This window comes from Dromiciops gliroides, chromosome 3, assembly GCF_019393635.1.
Source record: "Dromiciops gliroides isolate mDroGli1 chromosome 3, mDroGli1.pri, whole genome shotgun sequence".
In the NCBI taxonomy this organism is placed as follows: domain Eukaryota; kingdom Metazoa; phylum Chordata; class Mammalia; order Microbiotheria; family Microbiotheriidae; genus Dromiciops; species Dromiciops gliroides.
Genome location: NC_057863.1, coordinates 454323608 through 454351582, shown reverse-complemented (window position 1 = coordinate 454351582; position 27975 = coordinate 454323608). Strand labels below are relative to the sequence as shown.

Genomic DNA, 27975 nt, shown 5'->3' with positions numbered 1-27975 from the left:
CGGGAAGTCTACCTATGTAACCCTTTAATATGTTCTCCCCCATTACATATTCCTTTATACATTGCATGTTCAGAAAATGGCTGTCAAATCCCACCCAGAGGCAAAGTTAATATTCATGAACTCATTAATACTTATTAACATGTGCAGAAAGAAGTTGGGTTTACTCAAGTTCACTTAGCCCACCTCAACCAGCACCAACCAGATCCAGCTGCTTTTTGTTTTTGTTTTTTCTACTTTAGGACCTTTTAAGAATGTTTGAGGAGCAGCAGAACAGAGTTGCTTCGATGTCTCTGAAATAAGTGACATAGGATTCTAACATCTCACACTAAGTAACAAAATCTTAGAATCAAGTTTCTAAAGTCCCTACTCAAACAACTCCAGTGGCTCCCTATTACCTCCTAGATTAAATAAAAATTCCTCTATTTGGTGTTCCAAGTCCTTCATGACCAATCTTCCCACCTTTCCAGTCTTGTTAAACCTTATACCTTTGCTTCTGTGCCTCCTGTATCCCTTTCATTCTAGTCACACTGAACTTTTCCTTGAACACTCTTTCTGGGTTCCAGACATTTTAAATGGCTGTCCCCAATACCTAGAATTCTCTCCATATCATCGATGTCTTCTGGTTTCCTCAAGGCCCAGTTAAAATCCCACCTTCTCCAGAAAGCCTTTCCCAATCCCTCTTAATTTTAGTGTCTTCCCTCTATTGATTATTTCCCATTTATGCTCTATACAGCTTTTTCATACGTAGTTTTTTGCATGTACTTTCCCCCATTAGACTGGGAGCTCCTCTGGGCAGGGGCTGTTTTTGTTTTTCTTTGTATCTGAAGTTTAGGACAATGCCTAAGGCATACATAGTAGGTGCTTAATAAATACCTATTGGCTGACAGATTGAAGTCAACAAGCATTTACTACAGTTATATTTATAGTATGGATAAATTGATTATCAGACTCATTATAATATTCTCCATCTTAGGGAGGTAACAGGGGAGGGCTTATCCTAATTTGGAGTTACTGGGGTCCTAAGCCAACCTGCCCCCCCCCACCCCAGGCGGGTACCTTTTTCTGTGTAGGTGTGGTTTTGGGGGTTTATAGGTCATAAGGTGAATTTGGGGACAAATCTGGCCTTTTCTGCGCATGTCTCTTTCTGATTCCCATGCTTAGTTTCAAAACATCTTCATTTTTCATTAGAATTTCTATATCCTGTTTTGTGTCCTATTGTTATATGACCTGGCCCTTTATGGTCCCGTTATGGATACTGGTCACTGTGGGTATGAGAACCGAGCATTATGACTTGTAAGTTATCCATTAACTGGGGTCTGACTCCATTTTGGAGCTAATATCTGAATTAAAGCTTGGGTCTTAGGTTTTTCTGTTAACCCTTTTTTCACCTCCTATATCAAATAGACATGTTGGGCAAGGCCAAATAACCATCTCCTCCTCTAGATTTTGTTACCTAATTTTTGTCCTTTTAGTTTCCTTTCCTAAACTCTTTCTCCACCCCAGGTGCTTCCAGGGAATTGATGCAAAAGTAATTTCCAAGCACAGATGTAAGAATTAGACTTTCCTATTCAGGAAACTCCAGGGGTTCCCTTTCGCCTCCAAATAAAATATAAAATTTATTTAGTTTTTAGGGGCAGCTAGCTGGCACAGTGGAAAGCATGCCAGGCCCAAAGTCAGGAAGACACCTCTTCCTGAGTTCAAATCTGGCCTCAGATACTTACTAGCTGTGTGACCTTTGTGTATTTTAAAATTCTAAATGTGGGTTCTAATCTGTCCCCCCAGTTTTTGGGGGAAAATGGCTAAAATCACTGATAAATTCACCAAGAATTTAGGCTTTTAAGGGTTTATTAAAATATATAAGATAGTAAAGAGAGAGAAAGATTGAGATCAGATTCCTTAAAGCATGGAAATCCTAGCCTTCCTAATCACCCACTTGAAGTCCCCAAGCCAATGTCTTGAACTCAAGAGCCAGAAGTCCTCCTCCCAGAAATGGGAGGTTCTTCAAGCTGATTGGCTAGCGTCATTCAAATCCATTGGTTCACTGGACTTGAAGGTGGTCTCCAGTTAAGTTCAAAGTTTTCGGCTTCTGAGAACAATACCTTCTTAAGGGCTAGCCAAATGTATTTACAATCTAGTTAACTTGAAGTAGGCTAATTAGCAGTCAATCACTGTCACTTAATTCAATCAGTTTAGATTAATCTCCAAGTGGGCCTTTGAGTATCTGCTAAATCCCCTTATCTACCACATTCCATTATCTTGACACACCCTGGATAAGTCACTTAAACCTGTTTCCTTCAGTTTCCTCCTCTGTAAAATGAGCTGGAAAAGGAAATGGCGACTCCAAGTGTATTTGCCAAGAAAACCCCATAAGGAGTCGAGGACACGGCTATTATGGGGGAAATAGGTAGGGGTTTGGGGGTAGTGGTTCTTAGAAATTCCTCTTTAAAGAATTATACCCTCTTGCACACAAATCCAATTAGAATAAGATAATATTTTATTTAGGCACTAGGGAAAGGAAACCAAGAGAGAAGTACTTCTCATGGGGAGAAGGCATGGCATAGAAGCATGGTTCTCTGAGATACCTATTTCCTTGAGCAGGATACAGGCACATACTTTTAAAGAGCACCAATGGTGGTCCAGTGGGGACTGTGGAAAGTTCCCTTATTGGAGGAGGACCATCCCCCACTGGTGATGGCTGGGGGAAATTGGGTGAGAGGCAGCTCAGATCTCTGGAGCCATCTCTGTCCTCCTCACACCACAAAGGCAGCAACCACACCCAATGGGCCTATCTCTTTAGGTGTGTCTGTCCTTTGGTTTAGCTTCTCAAGGAGAAGGTTCCTTGATTTCCCTAGAAATGCACTAGCTTGACAAGCTTATTGATGAATAAGTTTTAATGTCCTCTCTATCACAATAAATATTCCATTATATTAAGAGCTTCACAGAATCACATAACCAGTTATAGGGAACTTATCAGCAATCTTGTCCAGAATCCTTATTTTATTTTATTTAATTTTTAAAAATTAAAAAAATTTTTAAATTAATTTTTTTGTGTGAGGCAATTGGGGCTAAATGACTTGCCCATGGTCACATAGCTAGTAAGTGTCAAGTGTCAGAGGCTGGATTTGAACTCAGGTCCTGCTGACTCCAGGGCTGGTGCTCTATCCACCGTACCACCCAGCTGCCCCTAGAATCCTCATTTTATGTCGGTTTGTTCAGATATTTTCCTTTTGATGGATACCCTCTACTTCTTTGTTACCACACACACAAAATACTGCCATGAACATAATAGTTGTTGTTTTAGTTGTTTTTAGTCCTAACTCTCTATGATCTCATTTAGGGTTTTCTTGGCAGAGATACTGGAGTAGTTTGCCATTTCCTTTTCCAAGTTACTTTACAAATGAGAAACCTGAAGCAAACAGGGTTAAGTGATTTGCCCAGGGTCACACAACTAGTAAGTGCCTGAGGCCAACTTTGAACCTAGGTTCTTCTGACTTCAGATCCAGAATTCTGTCCACTGTGCAACATACCGGCCCTGAATATTATGGTATATACATATATAATTCCTATCCTTGGTCTTTTTCTGGCATACACACCCAGTGTAATATAAATTGATTAAAATTATATGAACAATTTAGTAACTTTTCTTACATAGTATAAAATTGTTTATTAGAAGAGTTGGAACAATTTATAACATCAATAGTGTATTGTGTCTGTCTTTCAACTTTCCTTATAATAACTGTATCTGTTTTTTTGTCTGTTATGGCCAATTTTCTACGTGTGAAATGAAAACTCTATGTTATTTTCATTTGAATTTTTCAAAGGGGGCGGGAAGAGAAAGTAATAGGACTTACCTAAGGGCCTAGTCACTAAGGAGTATATGGGGTGCTCAAGGAGGATTAGCATCTCTGGGAGATGATATGCAATGAAAATGTCTTGGAGAGGTTTGAAGCACACATAGACTTTTGGTAGCAGATTGTTGTTTTCTAACCACATGGTGGACATCAGCCTCTTTGGCTGTAGTTGTAGAACTAGACTGGGATCTGAACTGGAAATGAGTTCAAAATTCCTGGCTTCAGCCTTTCCTTTCCTTTTTTTTTTTACTTATGTGGCTGACTTCTTCCAGATAGATGACTTCCACTAAGAGACAAAGCTATAAAAGGAAAGGCTTTTGGTGCCCCTTCCCACCCCTCCCCCCCAAGGCTGGAATGTGGTCCCAGGAACTGGTATCCTCTCTGATGGGAAGGAGGATAGCTCTTATCAGAACCTTAATTTGAGGAAGGCACCTGGGTTAACCATCTCTTGACTTAACCACTGGGCTTTATTCCTTTAGGTAATATCTCCTTTCTTCCCCCATTTTTTTCTGTGTTGTTTTCTTTGGCTTCCCCCATGGAAGCGTGTGGGACAATTATGGATTTGAGTCAGATTAAACTCTGAGGATGGAGTCTGAAAGATACCTAGCCCCTCCAGAATAGCTAGCCTCTTGCTTTGCCTAAAAGTTAATTTCTTGTCAAATTCTCACTGTCTCCTTTAAGTTTTATTGTTGAGATAATGGACTTGGGACAGTTCTGTAAACTTTGGGGATGGGGTCTGGGAGATATCCAGTCCCCCAGTAAGTTTTATTACTTGTCACAGTTCTACCAATTAGCACTATTTACTTCTGCTTAGTTCCCACATGCCAGCTACACCTTAGTTTATGGCCTGTAATAAAAAAACTCCCCTCTCACATGTCAGAATCCCAGTCCCTGTCATGATAAATTGCAGTCAGATAAGGGAGTGATTTCTGCCTCCCTCTTTCTTTGACATTCCTCAGACTTGTACCCCTTCCCCTTCTCCCCTTTGTTCTTGGACATGTCTCCATACATGGATCACAAGCTGGGTATGCATCTTGGGTGAGACAGGATTGGATGTTAGATTGTGAGCTCATCCACCCTAGATGTACGTGGGGACAGTCCTTTTCAAGATTACTATAAAAACGTAAAAGATTGGGCATATCTTTGCAAGACTTCAATGTGTAACTGGGTTTTTCCTGTCCTCATGAGGATGTAATAAATCTGTCTCTGCTTGACTTGGTGGTCTCCTCGAGTTATTTGGATAAACTGAGGCAGTTTGTCCCAAACAGAAGCATACCCCATAGATGCCCCTGAGAACAGGAACTATCTTTTTACTTTCTTTGTATCCCCAGCTTAGCACAGTTCCTGGCACATAGCAGAAGCTTAATAAATGTTTATTTTGACTGAATAAATTCTATAAAATTTCAGTTTACATGACTGAATGAACATGGGCTTTTGTTCTTTGCCTACCTTTACATTTGTTTGTTTGCTTTAGGCAAATGAAGATGGAGATTGGAAGCTTGTGAATTTTGAAAGGTCAGGAAAGCAAACCAACTGGGAGTAAGGAAATTAGGGGATCAAATCCTTGCAAAGGTTTTGCAGCTAGCACAGCATTAAGGCCTTGAGGTAATAGCTAAGATGAAGACTCATACTGTAGACAAATTTGGACTTGGTGGGACTAAGTGTTATGTAGAGATTGTGCTAAGCCCACTTTCCCCAGAGATCAAGGTGGCATTACAGAAAGTGTGGTATAGGCAGCATAGAATGGTAATAGTGTGCCCTTGTCTGTTGGGGGACATGTCTGTACCTGTGTTCTTGATATATTTTAAAAATATATACTCCTTTGTAAAAGCAAAAAAAAAATGTATTTGTCTTAATGATGGAAGTTTTTCATGCCGAATTGTTAACATTTTTTCTTATTTTATCTTATTTTACTTTATCATGTAAAGCTTTTTATGAGCAAAATTTTCTTTCTACTTCTTCAGAACCATCTGTTAAACTGCTGCCCCAATTTCTATTAATAATTTAGTTTCATCTAAAAGTATAAACCTTTAATTGAGTGTATTAATCAACCTAGGTTTTACCAGTTGTTTCTAGAGTTTTGTTTGGACTATTGCCATGGACCTTTCTGCTTCTTCCTGTTCAAAATAGAACTGTTTCATGTTTTTAGGGTCTATGTATCTTTTATCCTTCTCTGGGAAGACTGAAAAACAATGAGATGTTTTGCCCCATGTAGCTTTTCCTTTAGTCTTGCTTATTTAAAACATTTCAAGCTGACTTTTGTTTCTTTGATAAAAGCCTGATATATTGCACACCCATAGGAATCATAGGAAAAACTGATCCAAAATACTAATAATTAGAGAAATGAAAATTAAAACCACTCTAAGGTTTCACTTTAAAACCCATCAGATTGGCAAAGATGACAAAAATGGAAAATATCAGTTGCTGTAGTGGCTTCAGGAAGACAGCCACATTAATAACCTTTAAGTGGGACTTTGAATTGGTTAAGCCATTATGTAGAGCAATTTGGAATTATGCCCTTTAATCCAGTAATACTAATACCAGGCCTATACACCAAGAGATCAAAGAAAGAAAAGGAACTACATGTACAAAAAATATTTATAGGCAGCTCTTTTTGTCTTAGCAAAGAACTGGAGACAATAGAGGTACCTATTAATTTGTGGATGACTGAATAAATTGTTTTATGAATTTGTTGGTTTTTTTTTTTTTCAGTTTTATAGGCTCTTCATGACCCTATTTGTGCTTTTCTTAGCAAAGATACTGGGGTCATTTGCCATTTCCTTCTCCAACTCATTTACAGATGAGGAACCTAAGGTAAGTAGGGTCAAATGACTTGCCCAGGATCACATAGCTAATAAGTGTCTGACACTGGATTTGAACTTAGTACTTTCTGACTGCAGTTTTGGCACTCTATCCACTGCACCGCTTAGCTGTCCATTAAATATGAATTGAATGGAATATTTTTGAAGCATAAGAAATAACAAAAGGAAAATTTTCAAGAGAAACCTGGGAAAATCCCATGAAATGATGCATAGTGAACTCAGAAGAACCAGAATATTTAATACAGTAACAACACTAAAGAAAAACAACTTTGAAAGATTTTAAAACTCTGATCAGGCCTATGGCCTGATGAGAAAGCATGCTTTACCTTCTCTCTTTTTTTAGAGGAAATTAGTGTTAAGTGACCTGCCCCAGGTGACACAGCTAGTGAATGTCAAGTGTCTGAGGCCAGATTTGAACTCCATGTCCAGTGCTTTAACCACTTAGCTGCCCCGCCCCCCCTTTTTTCTTCTGCTATACCACGGTAATAAATGCTGTATTTATTAGTTCTTTAAATTTGTAGAGTATTCTAATGTTATGGGGAAAATAGGGTGGGGGTGCCCATAACACTAATATATTAATTCACAATGAACTCAATAAAACCAATTACAGAATATAATAACACTGGCCACCAAAAATGCCTCCTTTTGTATACTGCGATGTTAGCCTAGTGCTTCCCACACCGTAGGTGATTTAAAAAAGTTTGATAACCTGACAGACAAGAGCAATTGAATTTACTGTTTACTTTAAAAAAAAAACCCCACAATCTGTACATAATAGAGATGTGCATTTTCATACATCTCTTTTTCTGTTTCACCTTGTATATGGAAATGTTCTCTTTATTTGGTGGTTAAATTCAGAATAATTTTTTTTAAAAAATCACTGCAATTTAAAAGAGAAGGTAAAGTTAATTGGGGAATAAATCTTTCCGTTGTTTCCTCGAATATATTTTAAAGCAACATTTGGGTCTTTTCATGATTCCCACCCATACCCCCAACACCCAGTCCCCAAGGCCTATTTAAACAGGTAATAGTCTCACTTATTTTTACTTGAAAATTGGAAAGCCAGTCCTTTTGCCACCGGGGTGCTGGGAGGTTTATCAAATGCCCCAGTTTGACAAAGGTTTGATCAGGCAGCTAAGCTCTAATGTCCCTTTCAGTTCTGATGTTCTAAGATTCTAATGTTGATTAGAGACAGCCATTGGAAAGGACCTTTTGAAGTCCAAAGACCGGGGTGCCAATTACAGGGATAAAACTTTGTGTGACCCACAGCAAACCACTTAACCCGAGGCTTAGTTTTCTCATCCGTAAAACAAAATGGCTGAGTTTGGGGATCCTCAGTCTACCTTCCCTTTATGTCTGTTCCCTCAGGGAAGATTTTTTTGAGTAACTCAGGCTATGTGCTAGAAGCAAAGGTGAGCAACCTTCTATGCTCTTCTTCCCAATGTCAATGAATAAATATTAAGGGCCTGCACGAATCTAAGACTAGCTCACCTGCTTTTTAAGGTAACAGATTTCTTTCTTATCTAATCCAATTTGCGGTTTAGAACGAAGTTCAGCATTACCAGCAATGATCATTTCCCAGTACTCAATAAACCCCAGTGGTTGGTTCCCTGTGGGTTCCAGGATTAAATACAAAATGCTGTTAGGCGTTTAAAGCCCTTCATAACTGCCCCCCCTCCTATCTTTTCAGTCTTCTTACACCTTACTTTCCAACAAGCACTCTTCGACCCAGTCACATTGGCCTCCTGGCTGTTCCAGGAACAAGACACTTCATCTCTCCGCTTCTGGGGTTTTCTCTGGCTGTCCTCCCATATCTGGAATGCTCTCCCTCCTCTGCTTTGACGATGGGCCCTCTGGCTTCCTTTAAGTCCCAACTTAAATCCCATCTTCCCCCCCCCCCCCTCCAAATTCCAGTGCCTTCCTTCTGTTATTTCCAATTTATCCTGGTTTGATTTGTTTGCATTTTCTCCAGCCCCATTAGATCGTGTGATTCTCGAGGGCAGGGGTTGGTTTTTTGCCTCTTTTAGTATTTCCAGCTCTTACCCAAGTGCCTGGCACATAGAAGGCACTTAAGAAATGTGTATTGATTGGTCACTGGTGCCAAGAACGTGGGGAATGAATGGGGTTTTGATGGTAACGGGTCCCAGGGTGTCAGGGAATACCCACAAGTATACAGCTAACGTTAGAGAGAGCTGTTAAGTCTTGCAAAGCGCTTTACACAGATTGCCCCGTTTGAGTATAAACAGGAATGTTGGCATTTCAAGTCACTGCCCCTTCAATGACAGGCGGGGTTGAGATCTCGGGCGAGAAGCCTCCCACCTCGGCAAAGCACGGCTCACGGCAGACGGAGGTTATGGTTATGCCTCAGTGTCCAATAGGAAAGGCAACAGAACTTGTTAGAATGGACAAAAGCTACCTCACACCCTAGCGACCTCCGGCGACTGAGAAGAGGTAGGGCGGCCTCGAGCCTAAGGGGCAGGACACATGCGTGTCCTCGCGGCAGATGAAGGAAGTCTCGCGAGATTCCTCGTAGCCAATCAAGAACTGAGAAACGGAAGGCGGGGCCGGTCGAGGGGAGGGGGGTCGCGGGGCTCAGAGCAGAAGGAAGAAACTCGTTCGTGTTCTGTCTCCCCTTACCTTCACTTCGGATTGCGTTCTCCCCGCTCCGCTCGCCATGGCCTATCCTGGATACGGAGGTGGGGTAAGTAGCTAGGGGCGTCGCCCCACCGCCCTGGACCTCCGCCCCCCTCGGGGTGTGGCCGTCCTCAGCGGGCGGTGCCAGCGCGGCTAGACCCCGCCTCCTGCACCTGCCGGCTGCGGGGCTCCCTGCGGGCGGGGCTGCGGAGGAGCCGGGGCTGGCGCGCGCCCCCTCACCTAGTCCCCGGTGCAGTGACTGTGCCTCCTCCCCATCTCTCATCCCCGTCCACCCCCGCTCCCCCCTCGAGGTTGGAGAGGAGGGGGCAGCACTGGGGGAAGGAGGCGATTTTTGTGTCCCTTCTCCTTTGGTGCGCGCTCTCCCGGGGAGAAAAGTAGAGATGATAATTGTGTCTGTTCTGCTTCGCTTAAGTCGGAGATTTGTGAAATTTACTTTCCTAAGATGGAGACTTCCTCAGTCGGTACAAAGTCGAAGGAAGGAGAAAACACTGTTCAGGTTCCCGTAAATCTTTCACAAGACCCAGCCCACTTTTTATTTTTTGGAAAGACCCCCCCCCCCCCCGCCCCCCAGCCCCCCACTACTTCCTCTTCTCGTTGTTCAGTCCTTTTGTCCAGACGTGATCCAAATGAGTTGCTGTAAAGAACCGACCAGTTGCCTCTATGTATGCACATACACACATCCATCCTTTCGTCCGTCATACATACACACACACACACACACACACACACGCACGCATTCTTTAAGGGAAAGAACTGTCTCCCTAACAAAGTTTTCTGGAAAGTACAGTATGCTTGTCACATAGCGATTTTGAGTTCATTGACGTGGAACTTGTGTCCTGATAAACTGGATTTTTTTGTCTTGTTTTGTTTTTTAAATAGAAAAGTCGCTAAAATTTGAGGAAGCTTCAGTACTTACCTGTTGCTTCCTAGGGGATTGATTATATTCAGCACGTTCTTAGGTAACTGCCAGCAACTAGAATCCCATAAAGAAAGGGAAGGCAGTGTCTCTCAACCACTCTCTTGCAGGAATAAAATATTTATTTTCAATGTTATCAGGCACTATTGTCCTTGAATTGTGGGAAAAGAGCTTCCGTTAAAAAGTGGTTTTTTTTTGTTTCGAAATTGTTACCACTGTCTAGGGTGTTAGACAATAACTTCCCCAAATGATTTGTACTAGATCCTTGCTGTCTTCTCCAAAACTCTTTAACTGGAAGGCTTTGCTTTTCTTGCAGATTATACTTCATTCCAGCTATTTAGTTTTTCTTGGACTTCTAGTCAATATACTCTTATCTGCTTTTCCTTCTCCATACTAAAGCTAAATTCCTAAGTTCACTGTTCCAAGTGAACCCTGTCTTACATGACCATCTCTTTCATCAGTCAGTTTCTCAAGTCTCTACTTCCTTCAGGAAGCTTTCCTTGATGAATTAAAATACTAGAAATTTCTTCTCATAGGCATGATGAAAGAGTGTTTCCCCACCATTTGGTCTGACATAGCTATCCTGTCTATAGTTTACCTATTTTGCTAAATGACCTTGCACACAAAGCCAGTATTGTGTATTTTAATTGCTTCTGTCCCATATATTTTAATATGTCTAAAATGTATTTGAATTATTTTCTCTTTTGACTGTTTCTTGAGGGACAGGTACTACTGAACATAGACTACTTCTTTACCACTGAGTACAGACCCAGTGCCTATGGTTGCTTAATGCATACTTTTTGAGAGTAATATACTACAAGGTTGTGTGTTGTGTGAAAATTTCAGTCAAATATTAGGATTGAAACATATCATTAAATGAAAGGCATTATAGGACTAGGCACGGTCTGATAATTCTAATTGTTTAAAAGGATGTGTCAGAGCAGAAGTGACTTATCAATGTAGATGTAAAACAGCCATATTTTAATTTCATAAAATTAAACTTTTTTATAAGTTCTTAAAAATATGTACTTTTCTTGCTATTGTATCAGTTTTGACTCTTGAGATATCTCATTTAAGGAGAAAGGGAAAGCACATGTTGACTTAATTCTTAAAAAAATGATCATCTGTTCATAAAGTCATAAAAATGCCCTAAAGTGATCATAACCAATCATAGCCATGTTAAGCCTTTTAAGATGGCTACTCTAAAAAAAGCTTTAAATGGACAGGAAAGTCTTGTAGTTATTAGGGAAGGAATCCATTATCACTCTTCAATTCTGGAAAGTGATAGATAGTCATTGAACAATTAGAATTGTCATTTTATTTAATTTTTTAATATTTTATTTTCCTCCCAGTTATATGTAAAGACAATTTTTGGCATTCATTTTTATAAGATTTTGAGCCCCCAATTTTTCTCCCTCTCTTTCTCCCCTTCCTAAAATGGTAATTTGATATGTTATATAGGTGCAATTATATAAAACATATTTCCATATCTGTCACAGTTATGAAAGAACAAACAGATCAAAAGGAAAAAAAAACATGAAAAAAAGTGAAAAAGTATACTTTGATCTGTTTTCAGAGTCCATCAGTTCTTTATCTGGATATGAGTCCTTTGTAATTGTTTTAGATCATTGTGTTGCTGAAAAGAGCTAAGTCTTTCATAGTTGATAAGCATAGTTGATACCATTCTGCTTATTTTACTTTGCATCAGTTTGTACAAGTTTTTCCAGGTTTTTCTGAAATCTGCCTACTCATCATTTCTTATTGTACAATAGTATTATATTACATTCGTATACCACAACTTGTTTAGCCATTCCCCAATTGATGGGCATTCCCTCAGTTTCCAGTAATTTATTACTATGAAAAGGGCTGCTATAAATATATTTGTAAATGTAGATCCTTTCCCCCCTTTTTTAGGATCTCTTTGGAATACAGACCTATATTATTGGTCTTGCTAGATCAAAGGGTACACACAGTTTTATAGCCCTTTCAGTATAGTCTCAAATTGTTCTCCAGAATGGTTGGATCAGTTCACAATTCCACCAACAGCGCATTAGTGTCCGAATTTAGAATTGTAATTTAAAAAAGAATTTCAGTAACTATTTGTTTTGTTAGATGCTTCACAAAAGTTAAATGGATGTACTAGAATTTAGTCTCCTCTTTTCTTCCTTCCATGAAACAAAACCACACAGGTTTTTTTTGGCTAAATGATTACCAGTTAGGTGCACATACATTAACACCAAATTATTTGCATTATATATATTTGCAGCTACAAGTGTATATGATATGTGTGGCAAAAAATTAACATCTAAGTTTTGAAATAGCTTATGAAGTAATACAGATTTAGTAGGTATGTACAAGATCATTCAGTGTAGAGAGATTTAAATAATATATATTTTTTCATTTAGGCAATTTAAAATATTAGCATGTGTGTTAAAAATGCAGTACATGGAGATTTTAAAACAAGTAAACTTAGATACAGTGGAATAGTGAATAGACGGATGACCTCAGAAAGACTGAGGTTCATATCCTACCTCAGATGTTGGCTGTGTATAACCCTGGTCAAGACTTCAACTCTCATTTGCCTCAGGCAACTCTCTAAAACATGAAACCTGCAACATTTCTCACATTAATTCTCTTTTTATTTTTCACATATTCACCATTTTATTTCAGGCCCTCATCACTTCTTACCTAGAGCATTTCAATGGCTTCCTAATTGTTCAAGTCTCTTCCTACTCCTTCCCACTTCTACACAGTTGTCAAAGTGATTTTCTTTAAGTACAGATCTGAGATCACTTCCTTACTCAGCCTCGGTGGCTTCCTATTTCCAATGGGCAAACTCCTCTCTTTCACTTTTTTTTTTTTGCAGGGCAATGAGGGTTAAGTGACTTGCCCAGGGTCACACAGCTGGTAGGTGTCAAGTGTCTGAGGCAGGATTTGAACTCAGGTCCTCCTGAATCCATGGCTGGTGCTTTATCCACTTCGATACCTAGTGCCCCCTCTATTTCACTTTTAAAGAAAGCCTTTTTAATCCCTGGCCCCAACTTGGCTTCCCAGTCTTTTACATTGCTCTTCTTATTGCACTCTATACTTTAGCTAAATTCCTTTTTTTACTCATCCTCACACATGAAATTCTATCTTTCATCTCTGTGCCTTTGCACTGGCTGTACCAATGCAAAATGCATTTCCTCTTTATCTCTGCTATTGAAGAATTTTATTTCCTTCAAGTCTCGGTTCAAGCACATCCTTTTATTAATCAATCCTTAAGCAAACATTACTACATGCATGTCACTGTCCTAGGAGCTAGAACAAATATAAAGAATGAAACAATTGCCACTTTCATGGAGTTTATATTCTAACAGAAAAGTTGGCAAGTACATATAGAAAGGTATATATAGAATAAATATAAAGAGAATAAATACAAGACAGTTTAAGACAAAGTAGTTAGGGAAGAAGGACACTAGTAGTTGCAGGGGTCAGTCAGGAAAGATTTCATTGTAATAAGTAGGTGGTGCTTGAACTGTACTTTGAAGATCAGGGATTTTGTGAGAACAGGTGAAGGAGGTTCGTTCTAGGCATGGGGGAAGACCAGTGCAAAGGTACAAGATGCAGCAAGTGATTGACTATTTGGCATTAGGGAGAGTGAGGTGTTGAGCATAACATTGAGGTTATGAATTGAGAAGACAAGAAAAGTGGTGGTGTTGTCTTCAACAGAAATAGGGAATTTCGGAAGAAGCCGGGATTTGGGGAGAAAAATTATTTCTGTGTTTGAAATATCTCCGGGACATCCATTTCAACCAATAAATAGTTGGTGATGATGGACTTGATGCTCACTTGAGAGACTGGGACTGGATCTGTAGATCCGAATCATCTGTGTAGAGAGTCATTTGCATAGAGATGGTATTTAAACTCATAGGAGCTGATGATGTCACCAAGAGAGCCTAAAGAGAAGGGAAGAGAGCCCATAATAGAACCTTTGGGAAAGACTAATAACAAAGCTTTGGGTAACTGAATGTTTTCCAGGAATGGTCTGTTGGATATTTTTGACCTACATTGACTAAATATTGCTTTGACAATAACGTTGCTATAAGTCTTAACGAGTTTTTGACAATGCCTCTGGGCATCCTAAAGATCTAGAAGAGCTGAGGTTAGTGGAAGTTCTGTTTTTGTCTTCAAAATACATCATCATTATTGAAGTCTTTGGGGTCAAGGTACTATTACTATCTTAAAGTATTATTGTCATAAATATGCTTTTTGCCAGACTGGTTCGGCTGAAGGAGTTGATGATAGATATCAAATATCAAATATCAAACAATTTTGAAAAAAAATTTAACATTCTCATGATATATGTCATCAATGTGAAAACCTGGAACGAAGTTTCCTAAAATTGCATGAATAGTGTCAAGGCAAAAGTTGTGGCCAGATTGTATTCAGGGTTTCAGAGGGTTTTAATAATCACCAGCTGCCATCCAAGTAGAAGTTGTATCCTTAGGGCTTTATGAATTAGAGAACAACAATTTTCAGGTTATAATTAAAACTCACAATTAGGAACTAACAAATTAAGACCTAATTAAATCGAATAATCAAAACCATGAAGAGAAAGAAGATAAAATTGAGGAGATATTGGCTCTGATCATTAACTTGAAAGAACTTTGAGGTACTAATCTGTCTTGAGAAGGCTAATAGAAATTTTGATAAATTTTGATCCAGTTGTGGAATAATGATCTAAAACAAACAAGGGTATTGCTAATGAATCAAAAAGCTGTAAATATTTTGTATGAGAAGAAAAGGCTGCTGTTCAGGTATCATTGGATCACTATTTTCCCTTTAAAAGTTAGGTGCCAAAACCCTGAAGTGACTAAGTAGCTAATCTCCAAAAAGGATTAAAGAAGAGGGCTAAAGGGGCTAGGTGGCACAGTGGATAAAGCACCTGCCCTGGATTCAGGAGCACCTGAGTTCAAATCTGGCCTGAGACACTTGACACTTACTAGCTGTGTGACCCTGGGCAAGTCACTTAACCCCCATTGCCCCGAAAAAATAAGGGGGACGGGGTTTAAAGTTATGAAGTTGCTACTTTATCCCCTCATGATTCAGTGCCCATTTATATATAAGTAAAAATTCAGGCTAGTAAAGGTAAGCTATTTAATGTTTTAATAATATTATTTTTCTATAAACTTTAGAATAATTCAAGAATAACCATTAAAGTTACATAAGGATAATGCTCCTTGTGCTTAAGATCTTACAAAAGTTCTTTAAAATTTGATGTTACTTTTATTGCTTGTATTTAGTATTTACATATTACTGTAATAAAGATTATGTAGTCTCAGCTCTCTAAAGACTGATTTTAAAACTTTAATAATTTATTTTTTGCCACTGGAATTTATCTCCCATTTATAACAATTTTCTTAGGAAACTAATTGACACTGTAACATTTTTAGTAAACCAATTAATTATATTAGGCAGGGTGTGCCTGTATTTCCTTGTTATCTTACTACATTTTATTTAATGCTGTGAATGGAGGGAGGACAGGATAAAGTTTTCTCATATAAATGAAAGGATTTGATGTATAGAGCTTCTGTAGTTGATGAATGTAGAAGCTAATGGAGAGTATTTTAATTCTTAGTTCCTACAGGGGATTTGAGCAGTGCAAATAAACTACTGCTTTTCCCCTCTCCACCCTCTCTTTTCCTGCACCATTTAACAATTAAGTTTAGTAGATAATATAGCTTAAAAATTTTTTTTTTCCCTTCTTTTACAAGTATGGAGGTTACAGTGGTCAGATGCCTGGAATGCAGATGCAAATGGGACAGCCTATGCCAGGAACAGTACCAAATATGCCTCATGGTGGATACTCTGGATACTCAGCATATTCTGGTGGTTATTCAGCGAGTGACCCTATGTGGACTTACTTTACTGCTATTGCTGGACAGGTAAAATGCCAAATTCTGTGTAGTGATATTAATGTTGGACAATTGGTATGGCAACATTTATATTAAAAAGAAAACTGGAACTCTATCCTTATCTAAATGTAAATTAATTTTAATTTTATTCAAAATAGTTTCTTTTATACTTTATAGGTGAGGACAACTATATCAGTTTTAAGTTTGTGAAATGTGATGCCTAAGTTTGACAGAACTGATTAGAAATATTTTTTCCATTTAAATATATAATTTAAAGTAAAAAACTGACAATGCTGAACATTTCTAGTTGATGAAAAATCTGTTTCTCTAGTGTTAGTTTTTTCCTTCTCCCCATTTAATTTTATTATTTTTTCTTATTAATAAACATTTATTTTCTCTTCCTCTTATTACCCTCCCACCCCCAACTGAAGAATACAAAAAAGAAAAAGAATACAAAAATGAAAATCTATATAGCCATATAAAACAAATTCCCATATTGGCCATGTCCAAAAAGGTATGTCTCATTCTGCAATTTAAGTTCATCCATTACCTCTGTCAGGAGGTGAGTAGCATGTTTCATTTTTTTGTCCTCTGCAGTCCTGGTTTGTCACTGCATTGATCAGAGTTCTTAATTCTATCAAAGTTGTTTTTCTTTATAATGTTGTCACTATAGAAATTGTTCTATTTTTGCTCACTTCACTGGGCATCATTTCATAAGGATCTTGCTGATTTCTTCTGAAACTACCCATTTCATCATTTCTTATGGTACAGTAATATTACATTACATTTCATATATCATAACTCATTTAGCCATTTCCCAACAGTTGGGCACCCCCTTAGTTTCCTTTTTTTCCCCTTACTTCAGAATGCTGCTATGAATATTTTTATACTTATGGATTCCTTTCCTCATTCTTTGAGGCATATGATTAGTATTGGTATTACTGGGCCGAAGGGCACACAGTTTAGTGACTTTTTGGGGCACAATTTCAAATTGCTTCCCAGGATAGCTGAATCAATTTATAGCTTCATCAGTAGTGCATTAATGTGCCTGTTTTCCCACAGCCCTTCCAACCATTGTCATTTTCCTCTTTTATCATCATTGCAAACTTGATGGATGTGGTTATTAATAATTTTGCAGAATTGTTTTTATTTGCATTACTTTTATTATTAGTGATTTAGAGCATTTTTTATGTGGTTGTTGATAATTTGACTTATTTCTTTGAAAACTGCCTGTTCAGGGGGCAGCTAGGTGGTATAGGGGATAAAGCACTGGCCCTGGATTCAGGAGGACCTGAGTTCAAATTTGACCTCAGACACTTGACACTTACTATCTGTATGACCCTGGGCAAGTCACTTAATCCTCATTGCCCTGCTGTCCCCCTGCCCCCAGAAAAAAAAAGAAAATTGCCTGTTCATATCTTTTGACAATCAGTTGATTGGGGAATGGCTCTTATTCTTATAAATTCAAATCAGTATGTGTGTATCTTGGATATGAGACATTTATCAGTGAAACTTGGTACAGAAATTTTAGTGTAGAATTATAAAGAGTGTAAGGACCAAATTTAATATGGGGGAATTAATTGGGCAGCTTGCTGTAATATTGGGGTAAGAAAGGAGATTAACAGCCTCTTTCAGAAAAAAAATAAAACAGGGTTTATTGATGGGAACAAATTTAAAACACAACTAAGGTTAATAAAACTAGGGACAAAGAAAAAGGGAATAGGAGAAGGAAAATTATACGACCTGGAATCACACCACTGCCTGGACTCAGCAGTTCCCAAAGAGTAAACAGCTTCGTCCTGTCTCTCTCCCTCTCTTATGCCAGAATGAAAAATCTCTTCCCTTCTCCTTCCCAGAAAATCCCTTCCAAATAGGAAACCGGGCCTTCCACACACAACCCCAAGCTAATTGGCTGGCAGCCCTGATTGATAGAACAGGCGGCTACTACAAATGCCAGCCCCCCCAGCTTCTGGATGCTGAAGGTCGCCTGACTGCCCTCACTGGACTTCTAGTCATGGTAATTTGGCCAGGCCCATGGAGGCATCGGCTCGTGGTGATGACATGAGCTACAGCTCCATGGCAGCAGCCACAGCCAGTGGATGGAGCACCATGCTGACTTGGAGGGATAGTGCCTGAGGCTGGCTGGGGTGCTCGCTAGGGCTTCTAATTTTAGCCAAAGATGGGGTCATAGAAACTTCAAATCACAATTAATTTCTTACAAGAGGAAACAATTTGGCCCTTATTTTTTCTCATAATTTACCTTTGTACTCCGGGAAATCTTTGCATAGGACTTTTGTGGATTTGTTGTTTGTTACTCATAGCTTTTGAGTGATAGGTAGTATGGACTGGCGAACCAAGGGCAGGCCTAATAATTAAGATGGCCTGGATCCAAACCCACTATATTGTTTGTGTGATTCTGGGCAAGTCATTTAACTTTTCTTTTCTTTTCTTTTCTTTTCTTTTCTTTTCTTTTCTTTTCTTTTCTTTTCTTTTCTTTTCTTTTCTTTTCTTTTCTTTTCTTTTCTTTTCTTTTCTTTTCTTTTCTTTTCTTTTCTTTTCTTTTCTTTTTTTTTTTAAGTGAGGCATTTGGGGTTAAGTGACTTGCCCAGGGTCACACAGCTAGTAAGTGTTAAGTGTCTGAGGTCAGATTTGAACTGAGGTTCTCTAGACTCCAGGGCCAGTGCTCTCTATCCACTGCACCACCTAGCCACCCCAAGTCATTTAACTTTTCAATGCCTCAGGGAACTGTTTAAGACTATTAGGTGCAGAACAATCAATATTCTGCATTAACTGGAGATTTTCCCTCCTTTGAATTTTCTATACCAATGAAATCACAAGTCTGTATCCCCCCTCCCCCCATATTATAAATAGTAAGACTTATGTAAATTATACTGTCATATTGTTTCCTTACCTTTTTCTTTTATAACTTTTTTTTGTGCTACTTTCCTTTTCTATATTTCAAAGTTAGGGAAACCTTTATATTGGTGAGTGGTTTGGAGTTTGGAATTAAAGCACATTTAACCCATCTACTTTTGTGGGGAGAAAGTTGGTATAAGCAAGAGACTTTTAGGAAAGGGAAGTGGGCTTTTGAATCCAGTAATTATTATTTTAAAATCTTGTATTTAAATTCATAAATTGTGAATAAATCCTCACTAGATTAGACCACAATATAATTGGACATTTCTTATAGGATGCTATGAGTGTTTTTCTTATAATACTTTATACGTTTTTCTTATGAGGTAAATTGGCAATTTATACTGTTTTCCAGGATGAGGAATTTTGCTTATAGGAGTTATTACTCTATAAAGTTAGTGAATTTTAACATATTATTAGAAAATGTCACCTACAATAAGGGCTTAGAGTTACTTTTTTTGGCTGTAACTTGACCTTTTGAATATAGATCACAAATAGGTTTTACCAGTCAAGACAACAAGCATTTATTAAGTGCTTACAGTCTCTTATCTACTTTGAGACAGGGATTTAAGAGGCCCAGTTTATCAGTGAATAGAGCACAGGGCTGGAACTCTTACTGAGTTCAAATCTGGCCCCAGACACTTACTAGCTGTGTGACCCTGGGCAAGTCACTTAACCATGTTTTCCTCAGTTTCCTCATCTGTAAAATGAGCTGGAGAAGGAAATGGCAAACCACTGCAGTATCTTTGGCAAGAAAACAAATAGAGTCATGGAGAAATGAACATGACAGAAATAACTCAGCAACAATAAAAAGAAATAGAGCTTCATGGCTCAGATTCAGTATTTTATATATAAGCCCTTTTACTAACTTACAATGAGATTAATGATTAATTTACCTTCTGTGGCTTTAAAATATTTCCATTATTGAAGTAGTAGTAATAATAGTAATATAATAATATTGTAATGCTTTAAGTTATTAAAAATACTTTCACATATCATCATTTCATTTCATTTTCCTTCAGTTCATCCTCCCTTTGGAGTAGTTAGTATATATAAAAGTATCTTAACTTTTAGTTTTCTAAATATGAGATCCTTATCCAGTGACCTTATCTAGTTAACAATATTTAAGATGAACCGAATCATATCAATATTCACATTTTGTTATAAATGAAACCAGAAGACAAAAGGAAGTTAGAGTGGAGCAGAATACTTGATTTGGAAGAAGAAAGAAAACCTAGGTTGAAGTCCCACTTATAACTGTGTGACCTTGGGAAGGTCTTTCACCTAACTTTTTTTGAACCTCAGTTTCCTTCTCCAGAAGATGGAGTTAATAAAACTTTAGTATCTATCTCACAGGGCTTTATGAGGCTTATAAGAGATTTTGTATGGACACAATTAAAACAAGCATTAAAAGCACTTTGTAAATGTCTGCTATTTTTTAAATGGGAGAATATTTTTACAGGGTCTATTCTAAGAGGAAAATAAAGGAGTAGGTTTTATTATGTGTCCAAAGGCAACTGGAAATGTTGTTCAATTCAGTAGATATTTATTAAATTATTACTAGATATGTTCAATTTATTGTCCTAGGTGGAAAGAGAAAAATTAAATGGTCCTTATTATCAGAGGTACTTATTATAAGCATTTGCAGAAAGATCACTTGTAGAGATAAGTGGCAATTATGCCCCAAAATTTGTTGCAGAGGATGAAGAAGTAAAGAAAATTCTAGGAATTACTATCCCACGTTGTCCTCCATTCCTAGAATACTTTTTTTCTTCACCTCTTCCCCTTGGAAACCTCCACTGTTTTCAAGGTTCAGCTTAAGTGCTCCTTCATTCAAGATACTTTAAAAAAAAATTCTTATCAGTATGTCCTGAGTAGAGTTTAAGAGGAAAAAGGATTTCCAGTAGACATTGAGATACTTCACATGCTTTTATTTGTGTCCAACATTCCATCAAGTCATGGGATATTACAGAGCCTCCTAATAACATCCCTAATAAGTTAACATTTATTTAGCACCTCCTATGTGCCTGGTACTGTTTTAAGTGCTAGGGATACAAAAAGAGGCAAAAGACAGCCATTGCCCTCAAGGAAATTATAATCTAATGGGGGAAAATAATAATAATAGATAGCATTGATATAGTGCTTTAAAGTTTGCAAAGTGCTTTATGTGTGTTATTTTATTTGATTTACATAACAACCCTGAAAACCCAAGTGGATGAAGTATGTTTATTAACTAGGCTATGATAATGGTTAAAATGCATAGACCATAAACCTGATTAATTAATTGGTACCAGAGCATGGAGAAACACTAGGGTTGTACAATTAACAGGGCTCAGAAGTAAAGATCGATTTCACAAGGAAGAGGGTGGGCTGGATTGCCTTTGCAGTGCTTTTAATAGCTGATAATAATAATAGCTAGCATTTTTATAGTGCTTTCAAGTTTTCAAAGTACTTTACATATATTATCTCATTCAGTATAACATCCATGTGCTATTATTGGTGTTATTTTTACCCTTATTTCACAGACCAGGAAACTGTAGCTGAGTTGAATGACTTACCCAGGGTCACACAGTGGCAGATTCCAAATTGGGCATTGTCTAGCTGTACTTCTGGTGGGAAGGTCTAGGCTGGTCCTGTTCCTTTTTTCTTGGGGCATTGAGTGTTGTGTTATTCCTGAATCTCAGTGACAGCTCAGTCTGGGAATCTATAAGTTTTCAGTGCTTTCTAAGTGGTCTAATCCAGGGCAAAGTCTGATTGCTGCCCCTGTGGTCTGAGTTCTTTAAGTTTCTGATCTAGGTTTGTATCTGAGCAACAGTAAACTGCTGTTGGACTTAGGCCTTATCAGCCAACTGGGAAGCTCTGCTGGTTCAGAGTGACAAAAGTGTAGGCTACTCTTTGTTTCTGACCAGACCTCTTTTCCAGTGTCCACAGACCTCTGTGGCCATCTTCCTATATCAACCTGGGTTGGAAAAATGACTCTTTGCGCCATTTTTTTTCCTTTTAATTTCCCCAGTAGGATTTAGTCTGGTACATTTTCGAGACCTCTTTGGAGGAGAATGGAATTTGGGAGGAGTTGCCATACTAATTCTTGCTACTCCACCATCTCTCTGCCTCTACATTAAGTTCTTTGTCTAGCTAAGACTAGTTTAATCTTGGTGTCAAATTTAATCTGCCATGGTTATACCCTTTCCCCCAAAATATTTATTTCTTAAAAACACTTTAGAATTCCTTGGATCTAGACACTGGACCTTTTCTTTCATACACCATTATGGCTGGAAAATAAACTAATAAGCTCTGCTTCCTTTCAACTGGGTATGGAAGTAGTATGGGAAACACTTATTTGCTTTGTTTCTAAGAAAATTCACTGTATAAAAATAACATTTGCCAAACAAATTAGAAGATAATTATTCATATTTCAAATGATTCTTTGCTTTATAAAACCAGTTCCCTGAGGGTGGATATTATTCTTTAAACATTAAACACCATTAGATATCGTCAATATAGTTTAGAATCCTGTTGTCAAGTTAAAGGAACAATACATAAAATAGAATTTCAGAGGCACTTTTAAGTAAATGGGGAAATGATAAAATTTAAGGAAATTATATTTAAAAAAAATTATGTTTACTGAATAAAACTTGGTGTCCCTATATATAATACTTCACCTATAGGCTTGAAAATTTAATATATTTAGCCTATTATTGGGCATATTATATGTATGCTATAATACATTTTAGGAATAATGATATTAAATACAGGAAGAATATGATAGCTGAGTCTGAATGGAATTGTCTAACCTGATGAACAAATGCTTGAGGCATAAATACACGTAAATTTGATAAACCTAACTATATATAATTCATGCAAATCAACATTAAATTTCAAGTGTTAAGATGAGATAGCTTTCATTATCTTCAGTGTCATCAAGGACATATAAGTGTCCATTTACTTGGTCTTTTGAGTTAGATCTGGCAAAATTTGATAATGCATTAATTAAAGCAATAGTTAGTGAATAGCTAGACAAAGTGATGGTGTATTGTGTCTTATTTCCTATTTGGACAGGGCTAGAGACAAGTAAGAGGAATATTCTCTTTCTCATATTCTCTCTTTTTCCTTCCCCCTCCCTTCCTCTTTTCCCCCTCTCTAGTACAGTTGTTTTTTTTCCCCCAAATTTTATTCAATATGAAACATCTCTACACTTTTTATTGAGGAGGTTGACCACGCCCACGACCAAATCCACCTCTAAACTGGAATTCTGTTGCTGACCCAGCACCAGCCTCAGCCTTCTTGTCAGCACCAGGGGGAGCAGCACTTCGTCTGTATGTGTCTCTGTCAGCTTCACCACGAGTAAGCCGGGCAGGTCGCTCACCCTCCAGGCCTTTAGGCCTTGGCCTTCCCGTCTCAGGACGACTTCTTCGGAGTGTGGCAGGCACAATCTCAGGGGGCAGGTGAAGGTAATCCCGGAGATACTGAATGCCCTCATTGGTGAGATACCAGTAGAAATGCCTCCATGCAAACTGCTCCTTAACATAGCCACGAGACTTTAGAGATCGCATAGCCTTCATCACATGGAGATTGGGCACATTCTTGTCTGCCAGCTCAGGATGCTTTGGCATGTGGACATCTTTCTTGGCTACCATTACTCCCTCCTTAAAAAGGAGTTCGTAGATAGCAATTCGGTTCTTCTTGGGCATCAACATCTCGGCGGTGGCGACAACGGGTTCTGCTCTAGACGGAGCCCTGGATAGAAAGGTCTAGTACAGTTTTAAAGGATTTAAGGATTTGTTATTAACCATGTGTTGCTTAACGGTTTTTATTAGTGATTTGCATAAAGACATAGATAGCATGCTAATTAAATTTTCAGGTGGTAGGCACAAAGCTAGTAGGTATAGTAGGTGTAGTGAACTACTAGATAGCAAATCAGAATCCAGAAGGATTTTGACCAGCTAGAATGTTGAGCTCAATCTAATAAGAGGAAATTTAATAGGAATAAGTATAAACCTTGAACATAGGTTTAAAAATTAATTAGTTTTATGAGTACAATTTGGGTAAAACATTGAAGAAAAGAGGGTCTAGAACAGCACATTGAGAGGACATCTGTGATTAGTGGGCATGACCTGGATGAAGATCCAACAAAGTATATTGAGGAGTGGTCAGACAGGTAGGTAGAGAACCCAAGGAAAGCAATGTCAGGAGAACCTAGAGAAAAGAGTATTAAGAAGATAGTGATATTCTTAAAGGATGCAGAGAAAGAAAGATGAAGACTGGGCAAAGGCCTACCTATTTGTCTACATCACAGGATTGTGATGAAAGGAAAGTAACATGTTATGGCATTTAGTATATAAAATGCTGGCCTTGGTATCAGTAAGACCTTGGCTTGACTATACTTCTGACACTTATTAGCTATATGAAGATGGGCAAGTCACTTAACCTTTCTAAGCCTTATTTCCCCATCTGTAAAATGGTGTAAAGACTGAGAAGCTGAATCAATACACACACACATACATGCACACACTCTTTGCAGACCGTAAAAGTTTATATAAATTTAATTTATTATTGCTATTGTTTCAACTATTGATGTTCCTTTAGGAAACAAAGCAAATATATGAGAGCTCTAGCAACCAATGAACACTCATTGGAAAGGCTTTTGCATGCATACTCCAAAGGCACTAGAATTGGCAGGTAGGTGGGAAAGAAGGAGGCTAGGGAAGGGAATAGAGATTAGAAACAGCATTGGAACAAGTCCATTGGGAAGGAGTTAGTGATCTGAAGTGGGTTATTAGTAGAAAAACATTAGACAAAGATTTATATGCCAGATAAGGAATGGAGATTACAGATTTGGTTTTTTGAACCAAATGTCACTTTGCCTAACTGTTTCAAATTAGTCAAGAAAGGATTTGTGGTATGGGTGGGCTACATTAAATATTAATTTATTATATATTATATATAATTATGATAAATATTAAGTGATAATAATATAAAAATTATGTTTAAAAAACACATTTGATAAAATCTAGCATTTAAAATGACCATTTGGGTTCTATCAATTGAGAATATCTTTTTGAAGTTTTAACCCTTTAAGAGATCAGAGGATAAATATTTTTTTCAAAAATTATTTGATTTCTTGTTTAGCCTTGTACTTGAATAAATTTGTTTTTCAGGATTTGTTCTAATGTTCTTAGTAAATTCACATGTTTTCTGTAGTTTCAAATAATCAAAAATTTCTAATTTTTATTGTTTGGTGTATGCTATCTATTGTATTTTAAAAATAATGTTTTATTTTCCCTCCAGTTAAATGTAAAAACAATTTTTTATATTTTTTGTTATTTTTAAAAAAGTTTTGAGTTTCAAATTCTTTCTCCTTCTCCTCTCCCCTCTGAGATGCTAAGCAATCAGATATAGGTTATACATTTGCAATCAGATAAAACATTTCCATTGTTGAGTCATTTTGTGGAAGAAAACTAAAAAAAAGAAAAAGAAAGTGAAAAATAGTATACTGCTGTCTGTCTTCAGACACTATCAGTTCCTTCTCTGGAGAAGGATAGTGTTTTTCATCATGAGTCCTTTTGGGATTGTCCTGGACCATTGTATTGCTGAAAATAGCTAAGTCGTTCACATTTGATCATCATACAGTATTGCTGTTACTGTGCATAGTGTTCTCCTGGTTCTGCTTTGTTCAAAGTACACCTTGTAGCAGTTCATGTAAATCTTTCCAGATTTTTCTGAAATCATCCTGGTTGTCATTTCTTATGGTATTCCCTTACAATCATATATTACAACTTGTTTAGTCATCCCACAATTGATCGACATCCCCTTAATTTCCAATTCTTGGCCACTACAAAAAGCTGCTATAAATAGTTTTGTACAAATGGTCCTTTTCCTTGAAAAAAAAAATCTCTTTGGGATACAGACCTAGTAGTGGTATTGCTGGATCAAAGGCTGTGCACAGTGTTATAGCCATTTGGGTATAGTTCCAAATTGCTCTCCAGAATGATTGAATCAGTTTACAACTCCACCAATAGCTCATTAGTGCCCCAGTTTTCCCACATCCTCTTCAACATTTATCATTTTATTTTTCTAACATATTAGCCAATTTGATAGGTGTGAGGTGGTATCATAGAGTTGTTTTAATTTGTATTCTCTAATCAATAGTTATTTACAGTATTTCTTTATATAACTATAGATAGCTTTGATTTCTGCTTTGAAACTGCCTTTGTATATCCTTTGACCATTTATCAGTTGGGGAATGACTTGTATTCATATACATTTGACTCAGTTCTCTTTATATTTGAGAAATGAGGCCTTTATCAGAGAAACTTGCTGCAAACTTTTTCTCCCAGTTTTTTGCTTTTCTTCTCATTTTGGTTGCATTGGTTTTGTTTGTACAACCCCTTTTTAATTCAATATAATCAAAATTATTCATTTTATATTTCTTTACTGTTCTCCATATCTCTGCTCTTAAATTCTTTCCTTGTCTGTATGTGATAGGCAAAATTTTCAATGCTTTCCAAACTTGCTTATGGTGTCATCTTTCACATCTAAATCACATACCTATTTTGATCTTATCTTACTATATGGTGTGAGATGTTGGTCTATACTGTTTCTGCCATACTGTTTCTCAGTTTTCCCAGCTGTCTTCCTTTATTTTTTTGTTAAAGTTCCTATTCTCTGATAATTGTTATATTCTTGTCTTGAGACAATCTTGATTTTGGATTGTAACTTTGATAGTATATTTAGTTTTAGTTTTCTAATTAGAACTAATTAGTAGAAAATTGAAACCCAGTTAATAAGGTAGTAGTACCATTCTGGCTATTCAGGCAGTGGCATCTGACCCTGTTTTTCTAATAATCTGTTGGAATAAATCCATTTCCTTAATAAGAAATCATTTTCTGGCTCAGTTAAAAATTCATTTGTGAGTATATATGGTTGACTATATTTCCTTGAGAACGAAAGAAAACACCCAGATTTTTTTTACAATTTAGTAAAGCATAAGATTAATGATGGAATTATAATAGTACTTATAATGAGTTTTTTTAAAAAAAATTGAATTGTTTTATTTAAGAATTAAGGGGAAAATTAAGATAATGTACTAGGAAGACATTTCTGACTGAGCAAAAGCTATTAAATCTGTGATTCTGGTCACTAAAGATGATTTTTAAAACATTAAAAATATATGCAATATATTTTATTTGTTACATGGTTTATTTCAGTACTTAGTTTTAGAGGCTCAAATTTAATTTTAATTATTAAAGATTTTATATCGATTTTTACTCACAAACTGAAACTATAATTGCAAACAACTAGAAATAATATTTTCTCCTTAAAAGACAAAGCAGTGGCCACTAGGTGGCACGATAGATTAAACACTGGCCCTGGATTCAAGAGGACCTGAGTTCAAATTTGACCTCAGACACTTGACACTTACTAGCTGTGTGACCCTGGGCAAGTCACGTAATCCTCATTGCCCTGGGGGAAAAAAAAGACAAAGCAAAGAAATACCTAGGAATATCATATTCTTCTATAAAATGACAGAACAGCCTTTTACAGTTTCCCTTAGGCCAATAGGTTTAATGGGTACCCTAACATTTAAATTCTTGTGGGTAAAGATTTGAAGGAAATTTTTTGATCAAGCCAGCATTGTATTTATTCAGAGTTGTCTTGCTGATAGTTATCTACTTTAACTTCTAGAATTTAGTTCCAGTAGCAAATACTCAATTGCAACTAATATCCCTCATATCCTTTTAGGCTTTCTCTTAGCCTTAGAGTTAGGATTTACAACCTTTTTTGTGACATGGTAGTGACTACCTCTTTGTTAGTATAGTGAAATCTCTGGAACCCTTCTCTGAATAACTTTTTAAAATACATACATAGGACTACAAAGGAAACCATTTATATTGAAATAAAGTAATTAAAATATTAAAACA

At 37.3% G+C, this 27975-nt stretch overlaps 2 protein-coding genes across 3 annotated transcripts in view; one reads left to right on the top strand and one right to left on the bottom strand.

Moving 5' to 3' along the window:
* The first annotated feature begins 9241 nt into the window (after positions 1 to 9241).
* GCA (grancalcin) overlaps positions 9242 to 27975 on the top strand; it is a 38472-nt gene continuing 19738 nt past the window's right edge. Inside the window, exons 1-2 of one of the 2 annotated variants that reach the window (XM_043991005.1) lie at positions 9242 to 9374; positions 16001 to 16171. In XM_043991005.1, coding sequence (XP_043846940.1) covers positions 9348 to 9374; positions 16001 to 16171 — 198 coding nt within the window. In that variant the 5' untranslated portion in view covers positions 9242 to 9347. The remainder of the gene's footprint in view (positions 9375 to 16000; positions 16172 to 27975) is intronic. The other variant, XM_043991006.1, reaches the window with a different exon arrangement.
* LOC122745621 (40S ribosomal protein S10-like) lies at positions 23223 to 23780 on the bottom strand. Its single transcript, XM_043991007.1, has one exon. It carries the CDS (start codon positions 23749 to 23751, stop codon positions 23254 to 23256), a length of 498 nt encoding a protein of 165 aa, XP_043846942.1. The 5' UTR covers positions 23752 to 23780; the 3' UTR covers positions 23223 to 23253.

What these genes read in the sequence shown, in the direction of transcription:
- LOC122745621 (XM_043991007.1), bottom strand. Translation starts at nt 23,751, where the DNA reads ATGTTGATGCCCAAGAAGAACCGAATTGCTATCTACGAACTCCTTTTT.